Source organism: Dromaius novaehollandiae, chromosome 3, assembly GCF_036370855.1.
Source record: "Dromaius novaehollandiae isolate bDroNov1 chromosome 3, bDroNov1.hap1, whole genome shotgun sequence".
Lineage (NCBI taxonomy): Eukaryota > Metazoa > Chordata > Aves > Casuariiformes > Dromaiidae > Dromaius > Dromaius novaehollandiae.
Genome location: NC_088100.1, coordinates 21,093,000 through 21,119,052, shown reverse-complemented (window position 1 = coordinate 21,119,052; position 26,053 = coordinate 21,093,000). Strand labels below are relative to the sequence as shown.

Here is a 26,053-nt window from a genome sequence, read left to right as displayed (position 1 = left end):
CCCCATAGTCTTGTCTTGTAGATACTTCCTTAGCTGCAGGCAATTGCTGGAGGTATCCCCACTTGAGCCCTGTTTTGCTGACTGTATAGTGTCTATAACTCTCCCATCCTCCATCTTTCCTAGTTTAAAGCCCTCTTTAACAGGTTGGCCAGCCTGTTGGCAAAGACATGGATGCCCCATTTTGTGAGGTGGATCCCATCTCTCCCAATCGGTTGTTGGTTTTCCAACTGGGTTCCATGGTCACAGTAACCAAATCCTGTTGCCGATACCAGCAGCGCAGCCAGTTGTTTACTTGCTGTATCTGTCTACTCCTCCTCCCAGCCTTCCCCTTCGATGGCAGGATCGAGAAGAAAAAGACCTAGGCCCCCACACCCCTGACCACCATCCCCCAGAGCTCTGAAATCCTGTTTAGTACTTTCCAGGTCGCGCTTGGTATCATTAGTGCCCAAAGCAACTTAAAATAGTTTGATTAGATTAATGACTGAAGATTGTTGAGAAACAGAAATAATATGATATTTTAAAAACATGTTTAGAAGAACAACTAGTTTTTAATATAAATTTTAAAAATAATAAACTACAAAGATACAGTTCTTCAAACCTTCAGGTCAGATACCAACCTACACTCAGAGATGAGAGGACATGTTCAGCTACAGATAGGTCGTCCAACATTTGGGCTGTCAGCAGACCTCCCTATACTCACCCGTGTTTCCTTGGCTGGTCAAAGTCAATAGGAATGTCCAGCCAGGCTGGACTAGCCCAGTCCTGTTCTTTCCCTTGAGATAATTTGATGTCCTCTAGTTGTTCCTTGGATTGCCTAATCCCTATTCGATCTTTATCCTTTAGTCACCTTTGACATTCTGTTGCTGTTTGTTACATGGTGTCTGGTTAGGATTAAGTTGTTTTAGGCAGTAGTTACCCTACTAAGGGGAATATAGATAAATAAGCACTAAAAATAAAACAAACAAAAATGTGGCCAGGTGGGCAACCCTGAATTACCAAGTTTGAGTGACAGGGCAATCAGGTTCTCGATCTGCAACTCAGATTAGTGAGGTTCAGTTAGCCTTCTGTAAAAGCTTGAATTTCTAGCCAAAATGTAATCAAAACTCAAGTTATTGCATCTTCATAGTTATATTTTAACCAAGATTACCAACTCTTATTAGCTGATATGTTCTAAAAATAAGTGTTTTTTGTGCAATAAAAATGATTCATGAACTTACAAATTTTTATGTCTGTCTTCTATGCTACCTTGTTATTGGCCTTTCAGTTTTAGAATGACCCATCAAAGAGCATTCTTCCCAGAGGCAAGGCTTAGATAAGACTAAGCAAAATAGCCAGCCTTCTTAAGAAACAAATGAAGAAAAATCCACTACTGCAATCTAAAACCAGTAGCAATTGTGGTTCCTTTTGCATGCAAATCAACATAATGTAAAATTTTCTTTAGTTGCACTGACAGTAATTATATTCTCAAAAATACTTGCTGTACCTCCAATTGCCATTAGGCCACTTTCTTTCTTTTTTTTTTTTTCCCCTTAACCAATGGAAAGCAAAATGATACCCATCCAGTTCTGACTGGAAATGTTGACATATTTAAAATATGGCTGAATACATGAGCTGAGATTATATTACATATCCTTGTCATATCCTTTGAAACTTAAGCTAGTAGATATATTGTCAATGGAAAAATTCTAGAAAACTGGCAATTTTTAAAAGATTGTTTCTGTTGATTTTTTCTGTTTTTTTAGTTTTGTTTTATTGTCAGTTCTCATCCTGTTCTCCTTATTTTCCTTTTCTTTTCCTACCAGAGCAACAAGAAATAAAAAAGATTAATAGGAAGTAATAAGGGTGACAAAGAGGAAAAGCAAAAAATCATTTTGTTTGCTTTATCAAAAAAGTGTTATTATATTATCATATTATCATATCATATCATATTATCATCATGAATATCATTCTTTCAATATTTTAGTTTGTAATTTCAACAGAGGCACCAGATTTAAAAGCACTCAGAATCATTAATTCTTCATTTCAGGCTTTTCTTTTTCATCCCTTCTTCTTCCCCCTTTTTCCTGCCCTTTCTCTCCCATGCACAGGGTTTTTAGGTCTTAGATTTAAAAACAGAACATTAGAAGGTGCTTGAATGATTCCTAATTCAATTTCCTGCTTTTGAATAATTGTGTCCATTCTAAAAGCATCCACTTTACTTGTTTGTTATAAGTATATGGTTACAGTTCTTAGAAAAAGATTGGAGGAGGTGAAACCCAGCAGAGAGATTGCTCCTTCTTGTGAACTCTGGAAGCTGCAGCAACCAGCCGTTCAAGGAGGTCCAGGCAGAGAGCTTAGGGCCGGGTCTTGTGGGGACACCAGGAGCCTCCTGGGGGCCAGGGGGGGGTCAAAGCAAGGGCTCAGTCCGTGACTCAGAAAGTCATTGACTAGCTTGGAAGCAAGGATGTGCTTGCATGGAGCACATGGGGACATATGTACAAGTCTTTTTATTTCTCTTCAGTCTTCTATAGCTTCTCTGAGCCTTCCCTAGTTAAAAAGTTAGACTTTCACATTTATTCAAAACCTGTTCCTTTTGTTTTTAAAATCTTTTTGGTGTTTACTGGAGAGCTGACTCTGAGGAGGATGCTTAGGCAGATCCATGTCAAAGCCGGCTCAGAGCCTGGCACACTCATGTTTAGGAGTCCTGCTCAGAAATGTCATGGTTTCTCTTCACTTCAGTGCAGTTTTGGGGCAGTCAAATGGTAATTTTAAAACAAAATATTCAGTCTAGAACTATTAATAATAACACGTAGCACGTATATTTTACCTTTTATTTATGGATTTGTTTGTAATCAGAATTTATTTGCATGTATCAGATCCTTCAGGAAATAGTGGGTGAATGCAAATTGCAGTTTGAAAAATCAAGGTTTAGCAAGGATTTTCAAACTGAAGCATGTAAGAACAATGATTTTCCAGGGTGCTAAGCACCTCTGTTCAAACAGCGTCTGATCATGTGTAAACAAGACACACCATGGCAATGGTTTGCCTGATCCTCATCTATAGATAACATCACATGCTAGCAACTTCACTTGAATCAGCATGTCCAATTAGAGAAGCAACCTTTGCCATGAATTCTGCTATTGCTGCTTGTTTATTTACCTACATACCTGCCCTGAAAAGGATTCCTTTTTTATACTAGTCAGTTCCAAAGGGAATATAACCATACGAAGTCATAAAACTTATTATGACTACAGAAAACTAAGCAGTTCAACAGATCATACCATACCTGCTTTCAAACATTTTGTGTATATATATATATGCATATATATAAAATAAGGATTTTGCTCTTCATTTTAAATATTTTGCATCAGCTGTTCTACAGTAAATGCAGTTGCTGAAAGAGAGCTCCCCTTTCTTTCTCAAGAAATGAAGTAGTGTTCCAGAAAGTATGTATTCCAGACCTGTCTTTTGGTATTTAAATTCATCCTACGTTATTTTATGAAATTGTCCTCACTTGTACTCTGATAACAATAGATGTGCACCGGGAGATAGAATTTCATTTTTTTGGAAAAGCTTTCTGCCTGACTTTTCAGTGTTAAGCATTTCTTATTTTCAGATCATAAAAGGAGGACGATTTGAAGCTAACTTAAGATGAAAGCCCTCCTTGTTTGCAGCCAAAATTGTGTAGTAAAAAGTGCAACTTTTTCAGACAGGGCAGAGCTCAGCCTCCCAGAGCCTAATGTGAAAATGAATTATAAGTGCAAGTGCTAATACTTCAATTCCAGAGAAACAAAATGGCTTCTGAGTAACTTCCCCGGGAAGTACCTGCATCCTCCATCTCCACATTAACGTGTGTCCTCCTTCTTCCTGGAGCACTTCTCATATTTGGGCACAGGTGTTTCCATCTTTTGTGTTACTTTCTTCAGTATATATGCTGAACAGGAACGCCTGCATTTTTGATGGTCTGACTCTGTCCTGCTTCTATTGCTTTTTACTGCCCTTGTGTACTTGTTCTGTGGCTTTGTTTCTTTTGTTTTGATGCTTTTCACAGGCAGTTTGGCTGACCTTGCTGTTTGGAAGTATTTGCTAGAGGAGTGATTTTCAACGTGAGGTCAGCGAAGCCCAGAGATCTGCAAATTACTCCTAACAGTCCCTGAAAGGTGGTTAAGAAAATCAAGTCTATTGTCAGCAGGGTTAAATGTTCTATTTTGAGATCAATGCCTCCCTTGAAATATATTAGGTGTTTGCAATGAAAACTGTTGCTCTGGCTTTAGATCTATTTTTCTCCACAAAAAATGTTAAATGAATAATTGGTTTCATACGCCCCATTTGACATCATCTCTCCCTTTACAATGGAAGTAAAACACCTCTGTATAAGTATTGACAAGAAAGGGCTCAGAGTTATTTGAGTATGTAGTTTGCGGCATCCGTCTTTTTCTTTTTGGTACTAATGGGGCAGATAATTTCATTAATGATCTTAAATTAAAAAGCAGAGGTGTCCAAAGGTGGGAGGATTCATCAGCACAGAACTGATATGTTGTACATGAGGAACTTGAGCACACGAAAACCTAAATAAAAAGTATACAATCATGCACTTACAGATAATAGAAAAAGGTTTTTGCTGTGTTTTGAAACCTTATCAAAATGTAACGGTTGATCACAGGTCTAAGAGCCACTGATGAATGGGCAAAAAAAAGAAAATGTGATGTGAGGATGTAACAACATCAAAGGTACTTCTGGGCAATAGAAACAGAGAGATTTAGTGTTATTTATGAAGATATTGCTTGGGATACAGGGTGCAATACTGACTCAAGAAGGATTAGGTCAAAGAAAGCTCAAGAAGGATTAAGTCCACAGGCACAGAGAAGGGCCTGTTGATTAGAACAGCGGAAAGATAGTCTTATGAGACCAGAGGAGTTTGGCTCATATCCTTTGGCACAAGGATTTTTCTGAAAAAGAATACTATTGCTTGCAGGAAACGGATGCCGGAGTGGACATTAACTACTTCAACTACCACTGATCAGCTGACTAGTAGACTGTAGACAGGCATTCAAGGACACAATGCTTTCATGCACAGTGTGCCACGCCAGCCCACTGGCGTAATGAATTGGCTCTTAAAATAATCAGAAAAGTAGATAGATGTATCTGTTTTCTGGTCACAGCAATCCATTTTATTGGAGATGCAGTGACAAAACTATAGGTTTACATTGATACCTAAATATATTCTTTATATTTGATACACATTAATTTGCCTGCTTACCAGGAGCAAGCACTACCATATTTAATCCCTTTGTCATGTAACTCTGGACTGCATATGAATGCAGCCTCATATGACAAGAATACTATGCCATGCACTAATGATGAAAGTTCTGGTACTCAAAAATAATAGCAGGAATAATTTTATATATGTATAGGTATACACAATTCACTAATGTCTTGTTGAATTTCTCGCAAGAGCTGCTTGAACATACCATTAAAAATTACCTGAGCAAGAAAAATCCAGAGTTTTAATAATAAATAGTTAAAATAAAACAGCAGCACAGTTTAAAAGGAGATTTATGGTATTATGTTTCCCAGGCTCTTCCGGAGGGTTCTCTTTCAGCTGCTTACTAAGCAGTCCAGGGCTTTTTCTGCGAAGAGGCTGATCTTAACTGGCCATTATCTCAGGCGGGTTACTGCATCCTGGGGAATCACCATCTTGATCCAGTATAGCAATATCTACATTATACATAGTTTTTAGTAGAGGAGGAATGACAAAGCTGACAAGCTGTCATGACTGAAAATCTTGAATAATTTTTTTGTTATTACTCTCAATCTGAGATTTTTTCCTTGTTTACTAATTTAAAAGCTAGGACCCAAACTTATTTGACCTGTTGCCTACCTGTCTTAATAGGCTGAATTCTGACCCCCTCAAAATCCCTCCAAAATTGTGAACTGTCTGCCAATTCTCACTCATCTGATATTTTACCGTGTGGTACTAATGTTACAGAAATGTTCTAAGTTTCTTTCTCTTGTGATAAAACAGTTTGCAATGTGTTTCAATGACACGTTAAAGTTCTTCTGTGTGTTTAAAAGTTTTCTCATATTCAAATTTGCTCAGGATTTCTTTCATTCTCCCTTTATTCCATGGCCCTGTGATTCTCTTGGTCTCCTCATTCTCTTTAGCATGTACCATGATGTCAATAAAATAACCCATGCTGTGGATATATGAAGCAGAACAATAGTATTGCAGGTATTTGTTTAGGCCTCATGCTTTGGATTAGTATTTGCTAGAGATCATTGGAAAAAAATACAGCTATCCTCCAAAGTATGTTCACTTTTTCCATCTGTTCACCTATTGCTGTTTCTCTCTTTTCTTTTTTTTTCTTTTTAACTTTGACATTTTGTTATGGTTCTTTTGGGCAAAGTCTAACAGTAAGGTTACAAAATCAAGTTATAATATGAAAAACCTTCTATGACTTTGTGATCATAATGTCATAGGCTTAACAAGAAACAATAAATCTGGGTGCATCTTATATACGTGATTAAGAATAACCCTGTATATGTGATGATAAAAATATGAGGTCAGCTTTTAAAAAATGTTATTTACCCAAAATATATATATCATATTTTGCATATGCAAACTCATATACAAAATTATCTTCCTCTTTCTTCCTGTGATGTCCTTTGTTAACTCCATGGTTTTACCTGCCTATCTATTTTCTATTCCATTGTGCAAATTGTCCTGAACCCCCTGCATCTTCCTCTTCCCTTGACAGTCAACCAGCGTTTTCTAGGGTCAGGGAGACAGCCTAGAATTTGTACGGCTGCTCCTGTCTTGGTCACTTAGGATGATCTCTAAGGAACATAATTAAGAAGAATGGCATGGGGGGATAATATCATCAAGAATTAATTATTGATACCACTGCATAATGCTGGACATAATATATACCCCATACAGGAACCCAGGCATATGGTAAAGTCATACTTACACTTATAAATCAATTAATTACCACTTCCCTCTGTAATTAGTCCTGTTTATTTCCCTCTGTAATTAGTTCTGTTTATTTTCCAGGAAAATGTTTTTAATTAGATGGCTCAGCAGTGAAAATAACATTTAAACCAGTTGTTAGCACGTCGCAATGGTGATCCTGGTTATGTCCTGACTATGCTTAATGTTGCACATGACTGCAGCTACCGGTGATCCTCGTTTCCGTCATGGACAAAGCCGACTAGGAATGCTAAGTAATCACTGTCACCTGCCCCTTCCGCCGACTTGCTCTAAAAGCAACTTGAGGCCTCAGCGTGGCTCAAAAGAAAAGGAAAATCTTTCCACCTGAGGTTCATTTTCAGCTAGTTTATTCATCATTTTTATGAACCTAACTATTAATGTACTTAATTTTAAATATATTGCACACAAATATATTGCACTATTCAGGCCAAGGAAGCACCATTCAACTTGCTTTGAGGAAGTTCCAAAATGTTGGAAGAAACTGCTTTTTCTTGGCTTTACACATTTCTGGAGAGCAGGAGGTGCACAATTAGAAGGGGCAGCTGTACATCCTGCTTGCAGAATTCAAGGAATAAATGAGCAAGACTCTGTGTTCAAATGAGCTTCTGAAGATTTCTTTGCTATAGATGCCATGTATTAAATAAAGTGAAAATGTTGAAAGTGATCATAGAACCACTGTGCTACAAATGTGGCAACACATTTTTTTATTTATTTAGAGTAAGATGTGTTAACATCCAGCATGACAAAATTTGTACAAAGTTCACAATTTAAAAATGAAGTATCACAGCAACTTGTGATTCCACACATTTATAGCAAAATTAAAATGTCAACAAATCCATGCCGTGTAGTACAAAAATAAATCAAACTTCAGTTCCACAGAGAGCACAATAAATAGTTTATACAAAATTCTGTCTTAATAAATGATTACTTAAATTAACTTAGAAATGAATATGAACAATAAGTTATAATAAATAAACTCTGATGACTCACAATAATTTCATATGAAAGATCAGCATTCTAATATGTGACACTTTTGTGATCCCTATATAATAGTCACAGATAACTTTTGATTTGATATTATGTACCAACATTAGATGAGCAGCAGATTTGTGCTTAAAATCCCTTTCCATTGTACATAGGTGATAACAATAAGAATCCAAAACTGATACTATCTATTACTCTACTGAAAGCATTACTATATTGGCAAAGAAGCTGCAGACACAATGCAGTGGAAAAATGCATATGCCATTATGAACAATGAAAGCCCTAAAAGGAGGCTAGGGCAAAAGTACAATATATATGGCAGAAGGTGAACAACAAGCACCTTGCTTCAGCTCTCAAAAAGGCAATTCTGAGCATGGCAGCTACAACTAATAGCACAACAGAAAAAGGGCACTGTACAGATAAGATACTGCAGAGCCCCAAAGTAATTACATAATCTTTTCCCAGCTAGTTATTAAAGTCCTCGTGGAAAACTGTAAGCTTTTGTACAGTGAATAGTATAAAGTGCCGCTGGGATATACATATATTTATACATATATATATATACCGAGGTTGAGTATTGTATCAGAATATTTGTTGTGAGATCCCTGTAGTCTCCCTTAGCAATATTACTGGATTGGCCATAATGGCTTCCACTATAATTTGTTCAGGTTTAGTGTCACAAGGCTAATGACACAAGAAATTGCACACCTCCGTATGGATATATAGGGCAAGGTAAGTGCAAATAGTCAACTGGCACATTGTGGGGACAATGACCCTGTAAGTCCTGTTCTGCTAAAAATATTTTATTTTTTACAAAACCCATCTTTTTCATAACAAAATTTTAAAGTACTTTTGTACTTTCTGCATAACATCAAGACATGGAAGGAAAAGATATGCTATCAAATTTAAATAAATTCAACATCCGTAAAACACAACACATCACCAAATTTACTACTTAAAAAAGAAAAATGTAGTAATAAAAAGTGGTCTTATGCATACATATAGTGCAGTCATTTTGAAGAAAACAATCAAATCTTGAAGGTACAAATAAGTTTTATCTTAAAATGATCCAGTTTAAAGCAAAAAAAGTGCTGAAGTATATTTAGTTACATTAAAAATTTGATTGCATTCATTTTTGCAATAGGTAATAGTAGAACAAATACAAAGCATATGTGAATGCTGCAGTAATGATTGTTCTCCAACAAAAAGCAAAACATAAATGTTAAAATACTAAAAATGGGATCAAATGTTTGGCAAAGCAAAGGGAAAAATCTTTACTGAACTGCATTCCTACGACAGAAAGCAAAGAATACAGTTCAGTAACTATCAGAGACAGAGACCATTTGTGTTTATTCCAAAATAAAAGATGTGAAAAGGCAATATTAATTTTAAAATATTGTCCTCCATCTTGAATTGAAAACACAGAATTTCTGAAAGATGAACTACATTGCTATAACAGATAGTTCAGAGGGGCACTAGCAGTCCAGCAGAGATAAGAGAATGTTGGCTCCAAAGTTTATTTGAAAATAAAAGCTGAAATCTTCACGTTGTCCACCTCTGATATAGTTCTTTTCATAATGGAAGTTCCCATATTCATACCATGTAATGCTTAGAAGTTAATTAAAAAGTGCTGTTTAAGCTGCTTTGAATCTTCTGTCAAGTTTCCATGGCTTGATGTTGTCTTACAATAAATTACCCATTTTGTATCTTACATCTAATCCATGCCATTTTCTTGGAATTCAAAAAACCTCATTTTATTGCCCCCACCACACACCATCCTCCAAAAACAAAAGTCACATAATATTTTCAAGCATTGTTCAAAAATAAAGCATTTTTGCAACCAATTCTTGCTATGAAACAATATGCACACAAAATGTATTTCTTAAATCCCATAAAATCCTCCAACATGAGGCAAAATGATAGTGTTTAAAAAGTGGCTGCAGACCGCAACATTGTCATTCAAAGCTGTTTTTTTTTTTTGTCCATTTCAGTTCAAAATACTAAAACATTTAATCACTAAAGCATTAAAAAGAATTTACACTCTATTTATTTTGATCAGCTTACCTCTTCAGAAATATATATACCCCAAAAATGTGCATACATTAGCAGCTATAAACATTACATGGCATATCACACTATGTCAGCTTATATGAAAACGTACAAAATGTGAATGTATTCAAAAAACTATTCTGCAGTTACTATCTTTAAAGCAAGACATAAAATCATTATGAAGTCTTGTAAGCATAACACTGTTTCAAACAGAAATAAATATATAACACTTTCTGGTAAATTACAGCAGCAAAAAACAAGAGGCATCCTTTTTTTAAGCAAGACTTTCACCACTATAGCAGCTGTTCAGACCTGAATTCCTCTCACAGCCTGCTTTATATTTTCCAGTAGGGCTTTATTTTCTGGACTCTGATAACGATCTTGATTTGTATACATGTCCGTCAAAGTGGTCACGTAAGCATCAAAATTTTGTTCATTGATTGGTTCCTACGAGATATTAAATAGTAGTTCATATACAACTTTTATTTTCTTAATCGTATATTCATTTAAGCATAACATTATCAAGGCATATTGCCACCATTTTTTATAATATTTAAAATGCCTATTTAGATCTTACTTAATTTTACAGGATACACTGGAACAGGCCCTCCATGTCTTTGTTAGCAGTTAAATGTATCTTTATGGTTTCAGTGTTGTTAGCACAAATATCCAACTGGTTGATGAACCATAAACATAAAAAAGACATCTATTGTATGAAGTGAACTGAAGATCGCCAAATTCCTTAACTTGTGCTCTCAATCACTTACCATATGTGGCAGCTGGATATTAGCTAGACTATGAATTAAAGACTGGCTTAAATTGGCCAATTCATGAAGAAGAGACTCATTTTGCTGTTCAATTACTTTGTTCTCCTCTTCTATCGTCTTCAGGTTGCTCTCCATTGTGGTAATCTAAAATGGACAAATTTGTGTACAATGTAATATAAGGCCAGCTGTTATAAAGCATGCACTCTTTGAAGGGAGTGATAACAAAAATACCAGAGAAACAGAAAAAGACCTTTTCATTCAAACTAAAAAAAAGGTTTTGCTTGAGTCTGTAATTTTTATCATTTTTAAGGGTTTCTTCTTCCGACTGCATGTTGTATGACTTCAACAGCTTGTCTTTTCCATGTTGATAAAAATGAATGGACTTAGTTCTGGTTCCACTGGCTTAGAGCTTTTAAAAGACAAACATGCTTCTCGAGTCTAAAGGCTTAACAGTGTTAGTTCTGCAAGCTGACCTATGCGGTTAAGCGCTTCCATCCTTTGGAGCCTACCTGTAGTCAACAGGACATTTTGCAGACAGTAGGTCATATAATTTATTGTATTTTCTGCAATATATATCTTGTTAGCTAAGTGTGCACAGCTCCTTGCTGCCAGTGTTTTGCTCTTTGTAATTACAACTTGATTCTGTGCAAATTCACAGGGCTGTTTATGAAAGCTGAAGAATTGCACATTATTGTACTGTATGTACAAATTCTGAATGCATTCTAAAAAATAGAAAGAACTTTGAAGGAACTGAAGAAAATTTGTGTGTAGCCAGGGAAGTGGGTACTTGGGGCATGACTACATGTACAGGAGAAGACAACTGAGAGGATGGTCTGCCTGTGCTCCCAGGTGACCAGACACAAGTTAGCTCCAGCTTTGTGCAGTGCTGGGCTTGAACTAATAAACATTCCTGAGAGGCAACTTACTCAAGCTTGTGCAGAGCACTGGGATAATAAAGCTATTAGGATTTCAGATGAGCAGTGGCTTATGTCCAACCCATTGAGAGCACATGCAGAACTTATTCATGTCTGTCTACACTTTCCCTACAGACCAGTCCTTAGTTTCCACACTGGATGACAACTGTTAACAGCTATTACAAAGTGTACTGTGTGTGTTTGTGTGTGTAGGTTAAAATGTACATTGGCAAGAGGACAGAAAATGAAGCCAGAGAAGATGAAATAATGCCAAAGAATACAAAGTTTTAAATTCTCAAAATCACCTTTATCCATTTTTAATTTGGCACAGGCAATGAACTGTAGAAAGAATTGACAGAATTTAAATGTTGAATGGAAGGTTGCAGGATTGTATGGTAATTGTAGGCAGAAGGGGAAAAGGGTCTTCTGTGACTATTTGACCAGGGTCAGTGAATTTCAAGAAACTGCTGGCACAATCAGGTCATTAGATGCCTCAAGTTTATTTTACTCTGGACTCAAAGTTTTAGTCTGCTTTTGGAAATACAGCCCATTAGTTGATAGAAGTAACTTGGACAAGTGATGTGGCCATATAAAACAATCTCTAAGTAGCTCTGACTTTGACTACAGATGTTTATGTAGCAGCTAATCCAAGCTGTCAGTATCACAGGGGCTTGGTTTTGTCACAATTAATTGATTTTGAGCTATTTGTACAAGATGTTAGAATAGGCAAAAATATTCAGCATTGGGAATGGGAACACATCCTCCTCTTTTGTTATGCTTTCAATTTGTGTATTTCAAAGAACAGATCAGATACATGTTCTAAACATACATTTAGGGAGGAGAGAGGGCTGTTTGGAATTCAGCTCCCGAGAGCTATTCCATTCACGACTGAAAAACATCTTTCATAGGTGCTAGCTAAAGTCAGCCATGCTGTGGTATTTACCCTGAAACCTGTTCTTATATTACAGACCAAAGTGAAGAGCCTCATATCAATAATGGTGCAGCTCAGTACAGTATAGTGCTGCTATGTCACAGTAACTTAAGTAAGACTGACATTTCACAGACTTTTTAAGGTAGCTGAGAACTGCTACCTGACTTTTTTTTCCTTGGGCCATGTCATGTAAAATGCTGACAATTTGAAAATACAGTTGCAGGTTATCAGCGTATTGCACAATTTCAAGTAATCATCCTCTGAAAGAACCCTAAGATCAGTAACTGGCATTCTTAATTATTGTATTTATTAACCTAGTGACTGGAATTTCCCTCATGACATTTCACCCTAAAACTTGAGAATGTTCACATGTATCAGTATCATAGGGGCTATTCTAAAGACAGCAAAATCTGTTGCTTGTATGAGACATGCAATTATTTGCAGATTTTTCTTTCCCTCTTGGTCCTTTATGTCTCTCCCCCTCTCATACTTTTGGATCTGCCTGTTAGTTTTAAACAAACTTATCAGAAAAAATAAGTTCTGCCAAATTTGATGGAAAAAGGCTGCAGCATGAGTTCATACTGCGTTAAATGTAAGATATTCTACATGGAAGGCAGTCCCTGTTGTAGGGAAAACTTTCACTGACGCTTTTCACCCACAGGACATAAATTTATTTGCAATGAGACTTTTGCTAGTTCCAGTGTTCACAGAACTACTTCTACTTTCCTGTTGCATATTGCCCAACCATGAAATTTTATTGAAAATTAGGTCACACAATGATTTTCTGAAAGTGCATCAGCAAATGTTTTGTTTAATATAACTTCACTGTTGCAAAAAAAGCAGAGTGTTGACTTTGATCCTCTTACTGGATTGATAATAGCTATGATGTAACGGTCTACATGTTGGAAATGTAAACTACCTATCTTCAGGAGAGTGTATTAAATTAAAATTGAGGCCCTTGAATTTTTATGAAGTTTGACCCAGCTGGGATTTTCTGCTAGGCATCAGTAGTTAATTGGATAAGAATAGGTAAGCGTTAGAATGGACTGCCTAAGGAAGCTGTAGGATCTGGTGTTGTGGGCTTTAAAGAACAGGTTAGACAAGCATCTGTCAGGACTTGTTTAGGTAGAGCTGAGGGGTGAGGAGGGAAGGAGAAAATTGGTGGACTAAAAAAGCTTTCGAAGTCTCTTCTAGTTATGTTTTCTAGGATTCTATTAATTATTTTAATGACAGTAAGTAGTTTTACTCTCTGGCTCAGTCAGTTTTACTCTTTTTCTAAATCTGTTGTGTTAAGATGTGAAAAACATTTGAACTGGATGGTAAAATGATCAGCTGAGCCTTTTTTCCAAGAGTACTAAGTGGTCCCAAGTAATCCCTTATCTGATTTCCTAAGAATGTGCAACGGTACTGGTCTGAGCTGTGAAAGCTGGAACTGAGATCACTGGAGTATGGCTTCTACACTCATTTGAGATCAAGTTTTGGTCTAAAACTCCTCGCTAAAGCCCTGAAACTCCATGCATGTTTTATACCTGTGAGCAGTGTTATTATGGCCCTGTTTCTTTTTTTACTCATCTGCCAAAAATAAAATAAAAAATAGAGAAGGCTACCAACAGGTGGGAGGAGATTTACCTAATGCATATATGACTGCCAAACTGGTTGGCATTTTTTAAAAAACTCAGCTAAATCAATGTTTAGGTGAATAGCACCAATAGCATTGTATTTAGCAAAAGAAAACGTCAGTCAGATTGGAAACTGCCAGCTTCCAAACTTAGGACCAAATCCTACCAAAACAAATATGTAAAGTTGCCCTGCCACTAACTAGTCTGCTTGCCTTACGTTTTTGCAGATTTTATTCTCATTACCTTACAGTTACGCTTGGTCACATCACAGAACTGGGTAAAAAAATAAGTCAAATTCTATAAAGGTCAAATAATGACAACGGAACCCTGAAGACAGCATACAATAAAAGTGAAGTTTCAATATCAATTTGGCTAAGATTTAGAATTCAAAGAAAACCCTAGCTGAAGGGCAAGATCCTATCATTTATTTATGAGGATACAAGAGGAGGAGGACAATGGAAAGGGCACTCTTCTCTGCAAGCAGTAGACAAAGGAGAAACAAGGAGTGGTTAGCTCTGCATGCCTTCATCAAGATCAATGGGCATTTTATGATTATGACTGTGGGACTTAAAGGCTGACATATGGTGAGAACTGTGGTAAATCTCACTATTCATTTCTGTGCTCAAATCATGGGAAGAAAAAAGCACTGCAAACTATGCTGGGCATTGGAAAATGCCAGGGAAAATTCAATTAACTTCCTTCCTTCTAGTTTTAGGACTGGTCAGGAATGACAATAAGATGAGGTTTTAATTGATATTTTAGTGGCTCTTTTCCCTTTTTTTCCAACAGATTTATGCAGAATGTAAAAGGGATTAAGCTAGTGCTGAGAACCAGCGAGCAGTACTTTACTATTGCTGCCACTTAGTGTGACGAAGTGAAGTGTAACAACTGTTCATTTCCCTATCTAGATTTCCTCTGTAACACAACCCTGGCAAGACGTTCTTCATCTGGGCTCCTTCACATTGTAACTTATGTAAATGACCATGGTCTAACCTGACAGCTTATCTGCTATTAAGATGGTATATATCTATCCTCATCAAGGAAAAATACAAAGCTGATCATAACAGGTCATTCTTTTGTCATTATTTCAGAAAATATATTTTGTTAATGCTTTTTTTTTTTTCGTGGTGGCAGCTGATGTGGAAAATGCACCATGGATACCATTTTCTGATTCTATAAATAGCAAATCAGAGATATAAAACATAACAAGAACTATGAAAAAGAACAATATATGTCCTATATTTCTTCTAACCAATCATGTATAAAAAGGAGCTGAATTTAGGGCTTCATAAAACTGTTACCTGAGTTCTGAGTTTAATCATATCAGCTTCCATCTGGGAGTTGGATTCATTTAGTTCCTTGATTTCTTCATCTAACTGTTTAATTTCTTCATCATTTTCTATACCTATGTGATATAAAAATAACAGGTGTGTTAAAATAATTAAGCTTTAAATCAGAGTTCATCAAATGAATTATTTCCAAATTGAAATTAAATTTAATTCAAGTAAAAGTACTAAAGTAAAAAATAAAACAGTTTCATCAAAAATTTATTTTGAAATTAAAACAATGTATTTCCCACCATTTTTCTTTTAAGAATTACAGTAATTTTCCCATGAGAGTGATAGAAATGGCAGGAGGAGTGATAAGACACAGCTTTTTCTTTATATGTACTGATTTTAACTTTGCATTATTAGAAATGCACCTGCAGCAGTGAATTCTGCTCCACTGTCATCTCTAACTTATTTGAAAGATTTTGTCCATACATAGACCTTCTGAAGGAAAAGAAAATATTGTAACAGGCTAATCTCTTCATATCACAGTGCTGATAAAATCATTTGTACCTAATTTAGAAGAAATTTTTCCCAACACAGAGAAGTTTCATTGATGCCCTGGGATCCACCGTGATTCTGCTGTTTCTTTTAATAATTCTATGGTTCAGAAGGGTGTTATTATATAATGATATATAGGATAATTTGCAAAATCGAAGTGATTCCTGAGTTGTTATAACATAAACATTTAGGGAACAGAATTTGAAAGGTATTTATCTCTCTAAGGATTCAGACAGGAATAAAATGCTGGTTTTATTTATTTGTTCATTTAATTACTATAATAGAGCATAAAATAGCCCTAGGATGAAATAGACCTGCTTTCTCCAAAGTCGAGGTCTTAACTCCTACTGCTAGGGGATGCATGCTCCCTCTTGCTTATTCTGCTGTGAATCTTGCATACCTTTTTGCACAGTGCATAACTGTGACATGAAGGATGCCATGTGTCCCCCTAACTACCAAGAATGTCTATATGCTGCTCCTTCAGGCCTTCTTTTCAGGTATGGCAGACAGATTTCAATACTCTCTGGCTGTAGAGAAAATTAAACCCAGATCTTCCACGTTATGGATACCAGCTACTGAACAAAGACAACCCACACTTCTTTCGCCGGCTGTGCTCTCCATGTGGGTTACAACAGCTTCCGCCCTAAGTGTTGAACAAAGCATTTTCTGTAAATGCTCTGGGGCTCTCAAATACAGGAAACTTCAACAGATACTCACTGGAGTTAAGAGGACAGCATATTAGGGATGCAGGCAATTTAGGCACCACCAATTTAGGCAAAGTTTTCCCAGAAAACTTAGGACTTAGGTACCTCCTGGACAAGACTTTTGTGGTACTTATTTGAACTGCAACACCTACAGTTTGCTTTAATTGCACTTCAGATACCAGGCTATGATCCTGAATTTCATCTAAGCTACTTTCCTCATCTCCCTGCAACTGAAAGTTCCCAGGAAGGATTGCAGGTTAAATGGCACAAGGCCATCTACATCTGCCAAAGGTTACAGAACTACAGCTCAAAATGAATTCAAGGGAGCTCACGAGGACTCAGCACCTGTGCAAACAACTCTTTTCTCCTCTGAATCCTGCAGCAATATAAGACTAACTATCCACCTTGATGAATGAGATAAGAAACATAAAATTATAGTGGTATATTCTATTTTGAAATATTTTAGAGGGTTTTAGATTTATGTAGGCGTAACACAGACCAACCTGACCCACTCCACTGCTGGCTCAGATTTCCACAGCATAAAAATCAGTTTCAACTCTCCTGACAGTGAATTCACTCTTTATACAAAAAAGACTTACACATGTAGAAAAAAACCATACAGCAGTGATATTTTTATCTCACAAAGAAGTAATATTTAGAAAGGTAATGATTAAAAATTTACCATTACTGGCCCGCTGCTTTATTGTTAGCATTTGTTCTCCAGACAGCTTTGCTTTCTTCATAGCTGAAGTGGCTCTGGGGCATCCTGATAAACTGTGAACAGTAAAGAGCCTGTTAATTATGACAGGTCATTGAAGATACATCTGTAATCCAAAACTATTATAAAAACAGTATCGGAGATGAAGTTTATCCTTGCTGCCTGGCACTGGAAGAGTGTGTTAGTCTGAGAAAGAAGGACTTACCAGTAGTGATTTCATTATTTTATTCTTCCATCTAAATCCTTTTGGAAAGATCAGTAATATAAAAGTCAGATACATCTTGTAAAAGTATAAACCAGGGAACAACAGCCAAACTTCATAAAGATGCATTGCTCTTATTTAAAAAGTTATCTTTTAAAAGCAGTTATTGGGTAAATATTCCCTTTTGAACTTACATGTCCCCACTTTGAACTTTCACCCTTTTGAATTCATATGTCCAAACAGAGACCTGAACGCTGAGAGGAGGAGGCATGAGCCAGCTCTCACATCCAAATTTCTAATCCTTATAAACTATGCTTCTCCTTGTGAATATCACTTACCAACCGAAGGGCTAAATTGCCCTTTTCTAAATTGTTTCTTAAACAGGCAATAACTTTGTGTTGGCCTTTTGTTTAAGCCTAAGAAAAGTCATTCCCATAAAAATCTGACCTTGCCATGACGGGAGGTATATATCTCTTATAATGTATACTTGTTACCCCTATGGATGTGGACTCAGTTATCTCTCAGGTCTCTTATGCTGCCAAAATATTAGGCATTACATCATTTGAAATGGTTTGATAGTGAATGTACTCTTAGCAGGCTTTACTGTAAAAATAAAATTAATTATCAGAGAGTGCTATTTTATAAGTAATTGTGTGCACCAAACTATCTCCATTTTCAAAATCACATCTTTAATGTAGCTACATTATCATAAGTAAGAGGGAAAATAAATTCAATCTGATTTCCAGATGGAATACTATCTTCTTATTCTGATTAATGAAGGAAATTTTGAAACTTGCTAAACAATTCCGTAATACTTCAATGTTCAAGATTTTGTAACCATTGAAACTGAAGAGCACGTTATACATTTCTCATTGCATACTGTAACATTTCTATTTCCTTTTCAGATCCAAGGGAGACCTTTTTTTTACTATTTTTAATTGTTTAAATCAAATTCAAAGCTAGTACTCTTAAATAAACTCTCTGCAATGTAGAACAAGTTTCTGAGGTATATTATTTCTTAACTTAAAGGCATTTTTTTAGGTAAAGACCCAACTGCCTACTAAATTAAGTGCTCAAATTTAAGTATAATACATTTAGCAGTCTTGACAGAATCATTGCCAACTGAAGTCCATAGCTTATGCTATGTAAATTAAACTAGATGACTGCAATGGTTTCTACTGAACTTCAAATATTTGAATTTCTCACATTGATTGCTTTATTAAGTGCAGCAGTCCAAAAAAGGATATTTTTCCTACCAAATTTCTAAAAAATAAAATTCTTTTCCCCAGCAATAAATTCAGTGTTCAAAACTGTATCCAGCTCTGTTATTGAGAAGATACATAATAAAACAACACTACTACTAGGAAGAAATAGCATGACAGAGTAGCTTTTAGCCTAGGCAGTAGAATGGCAGGGGATTGTTCCAAGCTCTGCTACAAACTCACTGTGCGACCTTAAACAAAAAACTTTATCTTCTTTATTCTCACTGTTTGTCCTCTGTATTTATGGGTAAACTTTTCAACACAGGGTTTCTCTCATATTACATGTGTAGCACAATACAACCATCTTCTTGAAGCGTGAAAGAGTCTTGAGGAAGCTAAAGGAGGATTAGTCATTTTGGGAAAAAAATTGTGGCACAGGGAAAAGAATGAAAGACATCACGATATGCAAAATTTCTACATCATTTAATTGACTTAATTTTTACATCATTTTAATTGATTTAATTAATTTCCTCTTTTTTGTCTTCACTCTTCTTATTTTGTCTTCACGTCCATAAATATGGCATTCAAACCCTAAACAGACCAACATGAGACCAGGATACTAGAACTGTGCACCTGGAAGTGCAAAAGAAGAATGAAACAAAGAAAAACATAATCACAAGGATTACGATTTTACTGCAAGATTCAGTGTGCCTACATTCCAACTTTGGTGCCTAAAAACCATCTCATTCCCAGGCTATGGCTATGCACACCTAGTGTTCAGGACTGCTTGACCCTGTAGATATGTTCCTAGCTCATCTGGAAGGTTACCTCTGTACTAGTGTATTCAGTGCTTCAAATCATGCTCTGATTCTGAGGCCGCTGGCACACTACGGCCTGTATCCATACTATTAAGCTTTCTTACTCTTCAAAACTGTGTGGCCACATTCTAGCTGCCTATTAGCAACAGTGTCTGGCCCATATTGTCTCCATTGGAAAGATATCTGCTGGAAGGACAGGCACTTAACATAACAACTACAGCACTGCTGCAGTTCAGGCTTACTGGCATCAGGTTTCCTTTTCCTAAACTGGAAACAGGAAGATCTGGGTCCTGGGTCCTTGCTGCAGCAATTGATGGAGAATTGATATGGGTGAAATTCTACCCTTTTCTGGAGCTACTTGCACGCTGATGAATCGTGGGGCTTGTGGGAGAAGAGACGACGGGCTGCCTACTTGCAGGCCTACTAGTGAGGATGCAGAAGGTTTCTGGATTCTATGGTCAGACTGGTTTTGCTTTCATTCAGTGGTGATCTAATGCAATTTACACAGATATTTGAGGAAGGAGGGATTAGACCAAAAGGGATTTCATTTCAACTGAACGTCCGAATCACTAGACTAGAGCCAAGTTTCCTCTTTCGTTCTCCATGACCCTTACACTCTTGGCTTTACCACATGTGCCATGCCCCACTATGACTACCACTAGCCCATTACATGACTGTCCTAAGAAGAGGGTCAGGCAGATTTCTGTCATGCATGAACAGAAACTGCTAACTTTTCCTGTGGTTTTGCTCAAGGTAAGAGAGATTCTTAGCTTCCAGATGTACCAAATTCAACACAGGGGAAGATGCCTACACCAGACCACATCACCTTCCTCTGCAGATCTTTGCCGGCAAATCTGTTTCTCCATTGATTGCACATTGTATTTTAAGTGGATTAGCTCACTTATACCCAGCCAGGCACTTATAATTTCAGTGAAGCAGTGCCTAAGTTAGTAACCTAAATTAGAGGATTGAGTTCTAGTGAAGTTTATTTAAATGAGAGTGGCGAAATTCTTCAGAAACTGATAAAGATAGAAATATGCATTCTCTTTGCCCAGCTCTGATGTTAATTAAGCTACCTAAAAATATTTAAAATCATTTAAAAAGTAAATTAGGGCTTTCAGGATTAGCTCCTTCTCTGCTAGGAAATTCTACCTCTTCTCTGTTCCAGTACACTTACTTTTCCTAAAGGTAAATGCTTGCTCTAAGTTGAGAACAACCAAATGAAGGCAGGTCATAAGGTAAGGGAAGATGAGGACTACAGCTAAGTCAACGCTGTGGCAGAAGTGGTCTGTTGTACAGAGGCTGGGCCTCAATGAGGTATAAAGCTTACCAAAAAGCTTGAACTCGAGATCCGTGTGGGATCTGGGAGGAGGTCTAGATTTCTAGAAGGTTGGGGATAGGAGACACAGGAGTAACGCTGGACAAAGAAGAGCAGGTATGAGTTTATTTTTTTCAAATTTATTAAGATTTTGTCTGAAATAAGTCTGGGGATTGAAATAAGGATGAGTGAAATCCACTTCAGTGCTTTAAGAGTTAAGCAAAACATGCTTTGAGCATCGCAAAAATCAAAAAAAACCATGAGAAACACGCTAGCGGACCATTTTGTAGCTTCAGTAAGGATAATACATATCCTCACATTAAGTTTAAAGCCTTTACAATTGATGCCTGTGTTATACATCTTCTATTACAAGTGGAATTAGTGTGTAATCCCGCTGGTTATTTTTTTATTTTTTAATGTCTTTAAATCTTACACTGACTTTTACACAAACACAGAAATCTACCACTTGTTCATTCTAGCAAAGAACTAGTAAAATTAATCACAGTTATCTTGCTCGCTACTGCCATTATTCTCAGATGAGAAATCATGCAAAAGAAAACATAAACATAGTGTAGTATTCTTTTCATAATAAAAAATGAATAAGGTTTTCTAATAACATTGCTGGGGGTACTGCCACAATAAATACAGTATAAGCATACTGAGACATCATTTATGAATGTCAGACTGTGGATGCTACTGGGCTGGAAGCTATAGCATTTTAGGTGGGCTGCGAAAAGCACCAACACCCAGCTCCTAACTCCTCCTGAATTCCTGATTAAGCAGGAGCTGTGAACTGCTGCTGCCACAGAGACAAAGCGTCAACAACTAGCTGCTCATCAGCACCGTGGCTCTGCAATGCAATGTCTCTTGGGTCTTACTGGATTTCTACTGTCAGGCTTAATCTCTTCTTTGAGAAAGAAAAGTGCAGTCTGGCACATCATTCTTTAAAGCCTTCAACCTCTGTCAGAATTTACAAAATACTATGAAAAATGAATTAAACTGCTAGATTAAAGTAATCTAGGGTCAGTTCCTGCAAGCCTCCTGTGAAACATACATGTGCTAAAATTTGAGGTCACAATTTTTGCTTGTTAGCTGGATACATCATAACATATCATTCATATTGGAAAACTGCTTTTGTTGGGCTTGCGTGCTAAATGGAGAGGTGTATGGTTGCGAGCTACTCATGCAGCTTTGCTTTGCAGGGAATGGCACTAGTGGTCAGTGCAGCAGACAGTTGTTGAGTGCATGCCTGTAGGTTTGGTAGAAGAGGCGACTAGGTTTTAAACCACGGAAGTTCAACCTGCATTAATCAGGTTTCTTTTTGGGGGAAAACTTTATAAATGGAGGCATGCAGAGGTCAGATTAAAGAAGTAAAGTATAAGTAGCCCTATAAACTCTACTTACAAAATAAGCTCCACCCATACGTAAACCTACATCTTATCCTAACTTCCCTGAAGAGCATCGACTAGCAGAAACCAAGTCATCTAAGTGATACACAGAAAAACTGTATGCACAGACTAGGATAAAGTGTATATGTTGTTTGCATCTGTTAGAGTTGAACATAATACGAATAATGAATTTTCCTTCTAACTTGCTTAGGACTTCCATTAGATTACTACAACCTATGTCTAGCCATATATTTAGTGGATTTAAGAATTAAGGTGAAATTGGTCTCCAAATAAAAGGAAAATTACTGGAAAAAGAGTTTGAAAGGAGCATAGTAGGTTAGTGCACGTTTACTATGAAATTGAGTGTATAGAAAAGAAAGTCTAAAAGCCTGAACCACTTGAAGAGTTTGACTGCACTATCTTCAGGGATGTAAAACAAGATGGGCCACCTGAATGGAGGATTGCTGATCAAGTGGAGTAATTGTTGGGGGACTGATTTGTGTTATGCAGATTCCAGATGTGTGATATTAAACTTCTTTTTTCTGGCCTCTGCAGACAGATATAGTCTGATCCCTCTTGAAGCTGAAGGAATTGTACTAGGATTCTCAAGCGAAGAAAACATTTCCCACAAAGCAAAGCAGAGATGTGGGAAAGGAGGGGACAAATGTCAAATAAAATGCAACTTTTATATTTGCAGTGTGAAGTACTGAAGTTTACAGAGAAAGAAAGAAGAGAAAGAAGAGAAAGAAAGAAAGAGAGAGAGAGAAAAAAGAAAAGAAAAGAAAAGAAAAGAAAAGAAAAGAAAAGAAAAGAAAAGAAAAGAAAAGAAAAGAAAAGAAAAGAAACCCATGCCTCAGCCTGGAGTACCAGAAGAGCGCTCCCGAAGGCTAACTTTATAAACATAGGCCAGATTCACTACTACAGTGATTTTTCAAAAACTTAAGAAAATGAAACACTTTTCCTGTTTATTAAAAATAACATCTTTCACAAACTAGACAAAGGAACATATATTCAAGGGACCTCTGTTTACTAGGGAGAGACCCCAAAAAAGCCCCAGATGTAAATCCTTTTGATATTCAGGGAAGTACAGATCAGAGTGAAAAATACTGTTTTATTTTGTTAATGGACAAACCTTACCCTTAAGTCTAAGCTCCTGTTAATGGTACTGTTTGAAGTTCAAGTTAAGAGATCAGACTCAATGATCAAAGTGGCCCTTTCCTTGGTTTAATATTAAATCCATGAACCACTCATTTTTCCATGTTGAAGAGTATCAACTTTAGTGATTTCCTTATTCCCACGAGTAAGTTCAGCTACATGCCTTAAAGGATGAATTGCTCTATGCACAGCTCCAGCAGAGATAAAAGGCACCCTCCCTGGCTCAGCACTCGGTTTTATTTATGTTCAAGGGCAACTGGCTTTTCCCCAGCTTCTTGCTGGCACTGTGCAGCAAAGGGGAAGGTTACCTGGCCGGGAGTGTTAGCAGCAGAGGGGTTTGCAGGGAGACTGCTGCGACTCTCTGAATCTCTCCTTCTCCCCACCAGCCACACAACCCTGGTTACCTTTGTGCTGTGTTGGAAGAAATCTCCAGTTCAGCTCAATTTCAGAATTCTTCGTTGAAAAAGAATAATTTCTGATTAATGTAGCCCTTTTTAGATGTTTTTCCATGGCTAAATACTAATGTTCTTTGTAAGCTTTGTGTAAGCTTTTTTTTTTCTCCTCTTTTTTGTGGTGCATTTGCAATTCACAACTGAATGTTTGTGCAGAAGAACATTATATTACACTTAAATCTTCAATCATGAGGAAAATATAAGCTAAAAAATCTAAAAGCTTGATGTAACATGGAAACTGGCAGCTCCTAATCCAAGCTCTTTCCAAAGTTGTTGAGAAAAGTAGCCGAGATTTGATTCTGTTTAAATAAATCTTTGCATTGGTTCCAGAATCAGTGCAAAACACTACCCAAGAGACCATGAAAGAAATACAGCCATTTTAGTTAAAACAAAAGGTAAGGTCATACACTTTTCATTACCTCTTTAATGCCATATGATCACTGTTTTAAAGAGACTTCCAGTAATGAACCACATGTCTGATTTTGGAGGGGGATGGGATAGTTAAACTAACATTAAAATATGATCAGTCAAGCACCAAATGGACAGGTACCTATAGAGTGAACAGTCATGATATCCACAAGCAGAGAGGGTATTTGGTTATTTATTAAACACTTAAAAGGTAAAATATTGTTATAACCTAATTATGTCTATCTCCAAAACAAAATAATGAAGTAAGCAGGCAAGGAAAACAAAAATAGAAATTATGCAGAACAGTAAACATTGCCAAGCTGAGAGATAACGCTCTGAGAGCAGACTCAGTTTGAAAGGAATCCCCCCGAGGCATGAATGTATAACAGAAAAAGGATTAATCAATCTTGAAACAAGAATTTTAAGAGCACTGCCAGGTTGCCCTTCAGTTGTGCACAGTAATCCTGTGGCAAGCTTACATCATATTCTGTTAATTAAAGTTGCTTAGTCAGCAAAAGGACTCTGTGGGTAGGCTCCTCAAGACACTGTTAAGGAGCTTTGACCTGTATCGTCCATTAACAGGGAAAGGGCTTTTGTCTCTTGCCCAGCGGTGCAGTAACTGCTCAAAAATCCCTCATTTCTTTGGCGAGTCAGCAGGCATTGCAGCATGTTACGTGATACGCAGGTGGTCCGAGCACCGAGGCGCAGGGAAGGAGGGTGTGCTAGAGGGTGCTGGTGACCCGAGCCCCCTGGCTGGGGGCACAGTGCTGCTTACTGCAACGGTTGCTGCCTCTCCCGCTCTGTGACCGCACACAGCAGAAGAGGTGACCTGAAGACCAGTGGATTTACCAGGCAGGCAAGTAGAGCACATAGCGTCGTGCAACAGAAGAGAGGCTGAGACATCCTCATGTATACATATATATGTAGCTAGAGATACCCCATAGAGATACACCTTATGGTGTATCTCTAGCTGCATACCTCTGATTAGTGCTCTGGCAACTAAAAATTTCCAGTGACCTGCTCAGTCACCAGGGCCCAGCTAACTTCAGACACTTAAAATGAAGCACAGTCACTCTAGGCATTTCTATTGACAATGGAGAGAGAAAGGTACTTCCAGAGGATAATTCATCTCACCTGAAATCTAAAAAGCCATCCAGTGATCTCTGCTTTTTTTATGGTTTACATCTGGAATGAGGACAACCAGGCTTATAACCGGAAAGCTTCTGCCAAGTGCCTAAAATCACGGGGCTGTCACACTGCAAACACACATACAAATTACTGTCTGCTGCTGTTTGTCAGGTCTGCTCAGCAAAACTATTTTTCTTATTTATGTTGTGCAGTCTGCTTTTTCTAATGTGTATTTCATGTTGTTTTCTCCTTGCATTTCCCAAGGTAAGTAAACCTCTTAAGTCCTTTTAGATTAGCTCTCCATTAGGAGTCTTCCCATTTAATAGACTGTACACTTGATTAAAATGTCATTTCGTCTTACTTCCAGATCATAAGGAGAAGAGCTGGCAGAACTACCCACAGTTAAAGGGCCTAAATCCCAACAATCAGGCTCTGCATTTAGTTGCTTGTGACTTTTGCTAGATTTTAACTGATGTGGCTGGAATTTTTCATGCTCG

The 26,053-nt window shown here is 37.1% G+C and overlaps 1 protein-coding gene across 14 annotated transcripts in view; it reads right to left on the bottom strand.

Moving 5' to 3' along the window:
• Positions 1 to 7,657: 7,657 nt before the first annotated feature.
• The window catches only part of MYT1L (myelin transcription factor 1 like), a 319,538-nt gene continuing 301,142 nt past the window's right edge, over positions 7,658 to 26,053 (bottom strand). For all 14 annotated transcript variants that reach the window (XM_064508504.1, XM_064508503.1, XM_064508505.1 and 11 more), the window contains 4 exons: positions 17,450 to 17,541; positions 15,536 to 15,639; positions 10,771 to 10,914; positions 7,658 to 10,450 (listed from right to left, as the gene is read on the bottom strand). In XM_064508504.1, coding sequence (XP_064364574.1) covers positions 10,310 to 10,450; positions 10,771 to 10,914; positions 15,536 to 15,639; positions 17,450 to 17,541 — 481 coding nt within the window. In that variant the 3' untranslated portion in view covers positions 7,658 to 10,309. The remainder of the gene's footprint in view (positions 10,451 to 10,770; positions 10,915 to 15,535; positions 15,640 to 17,449; positions 17,542 to 26,053) is intronic.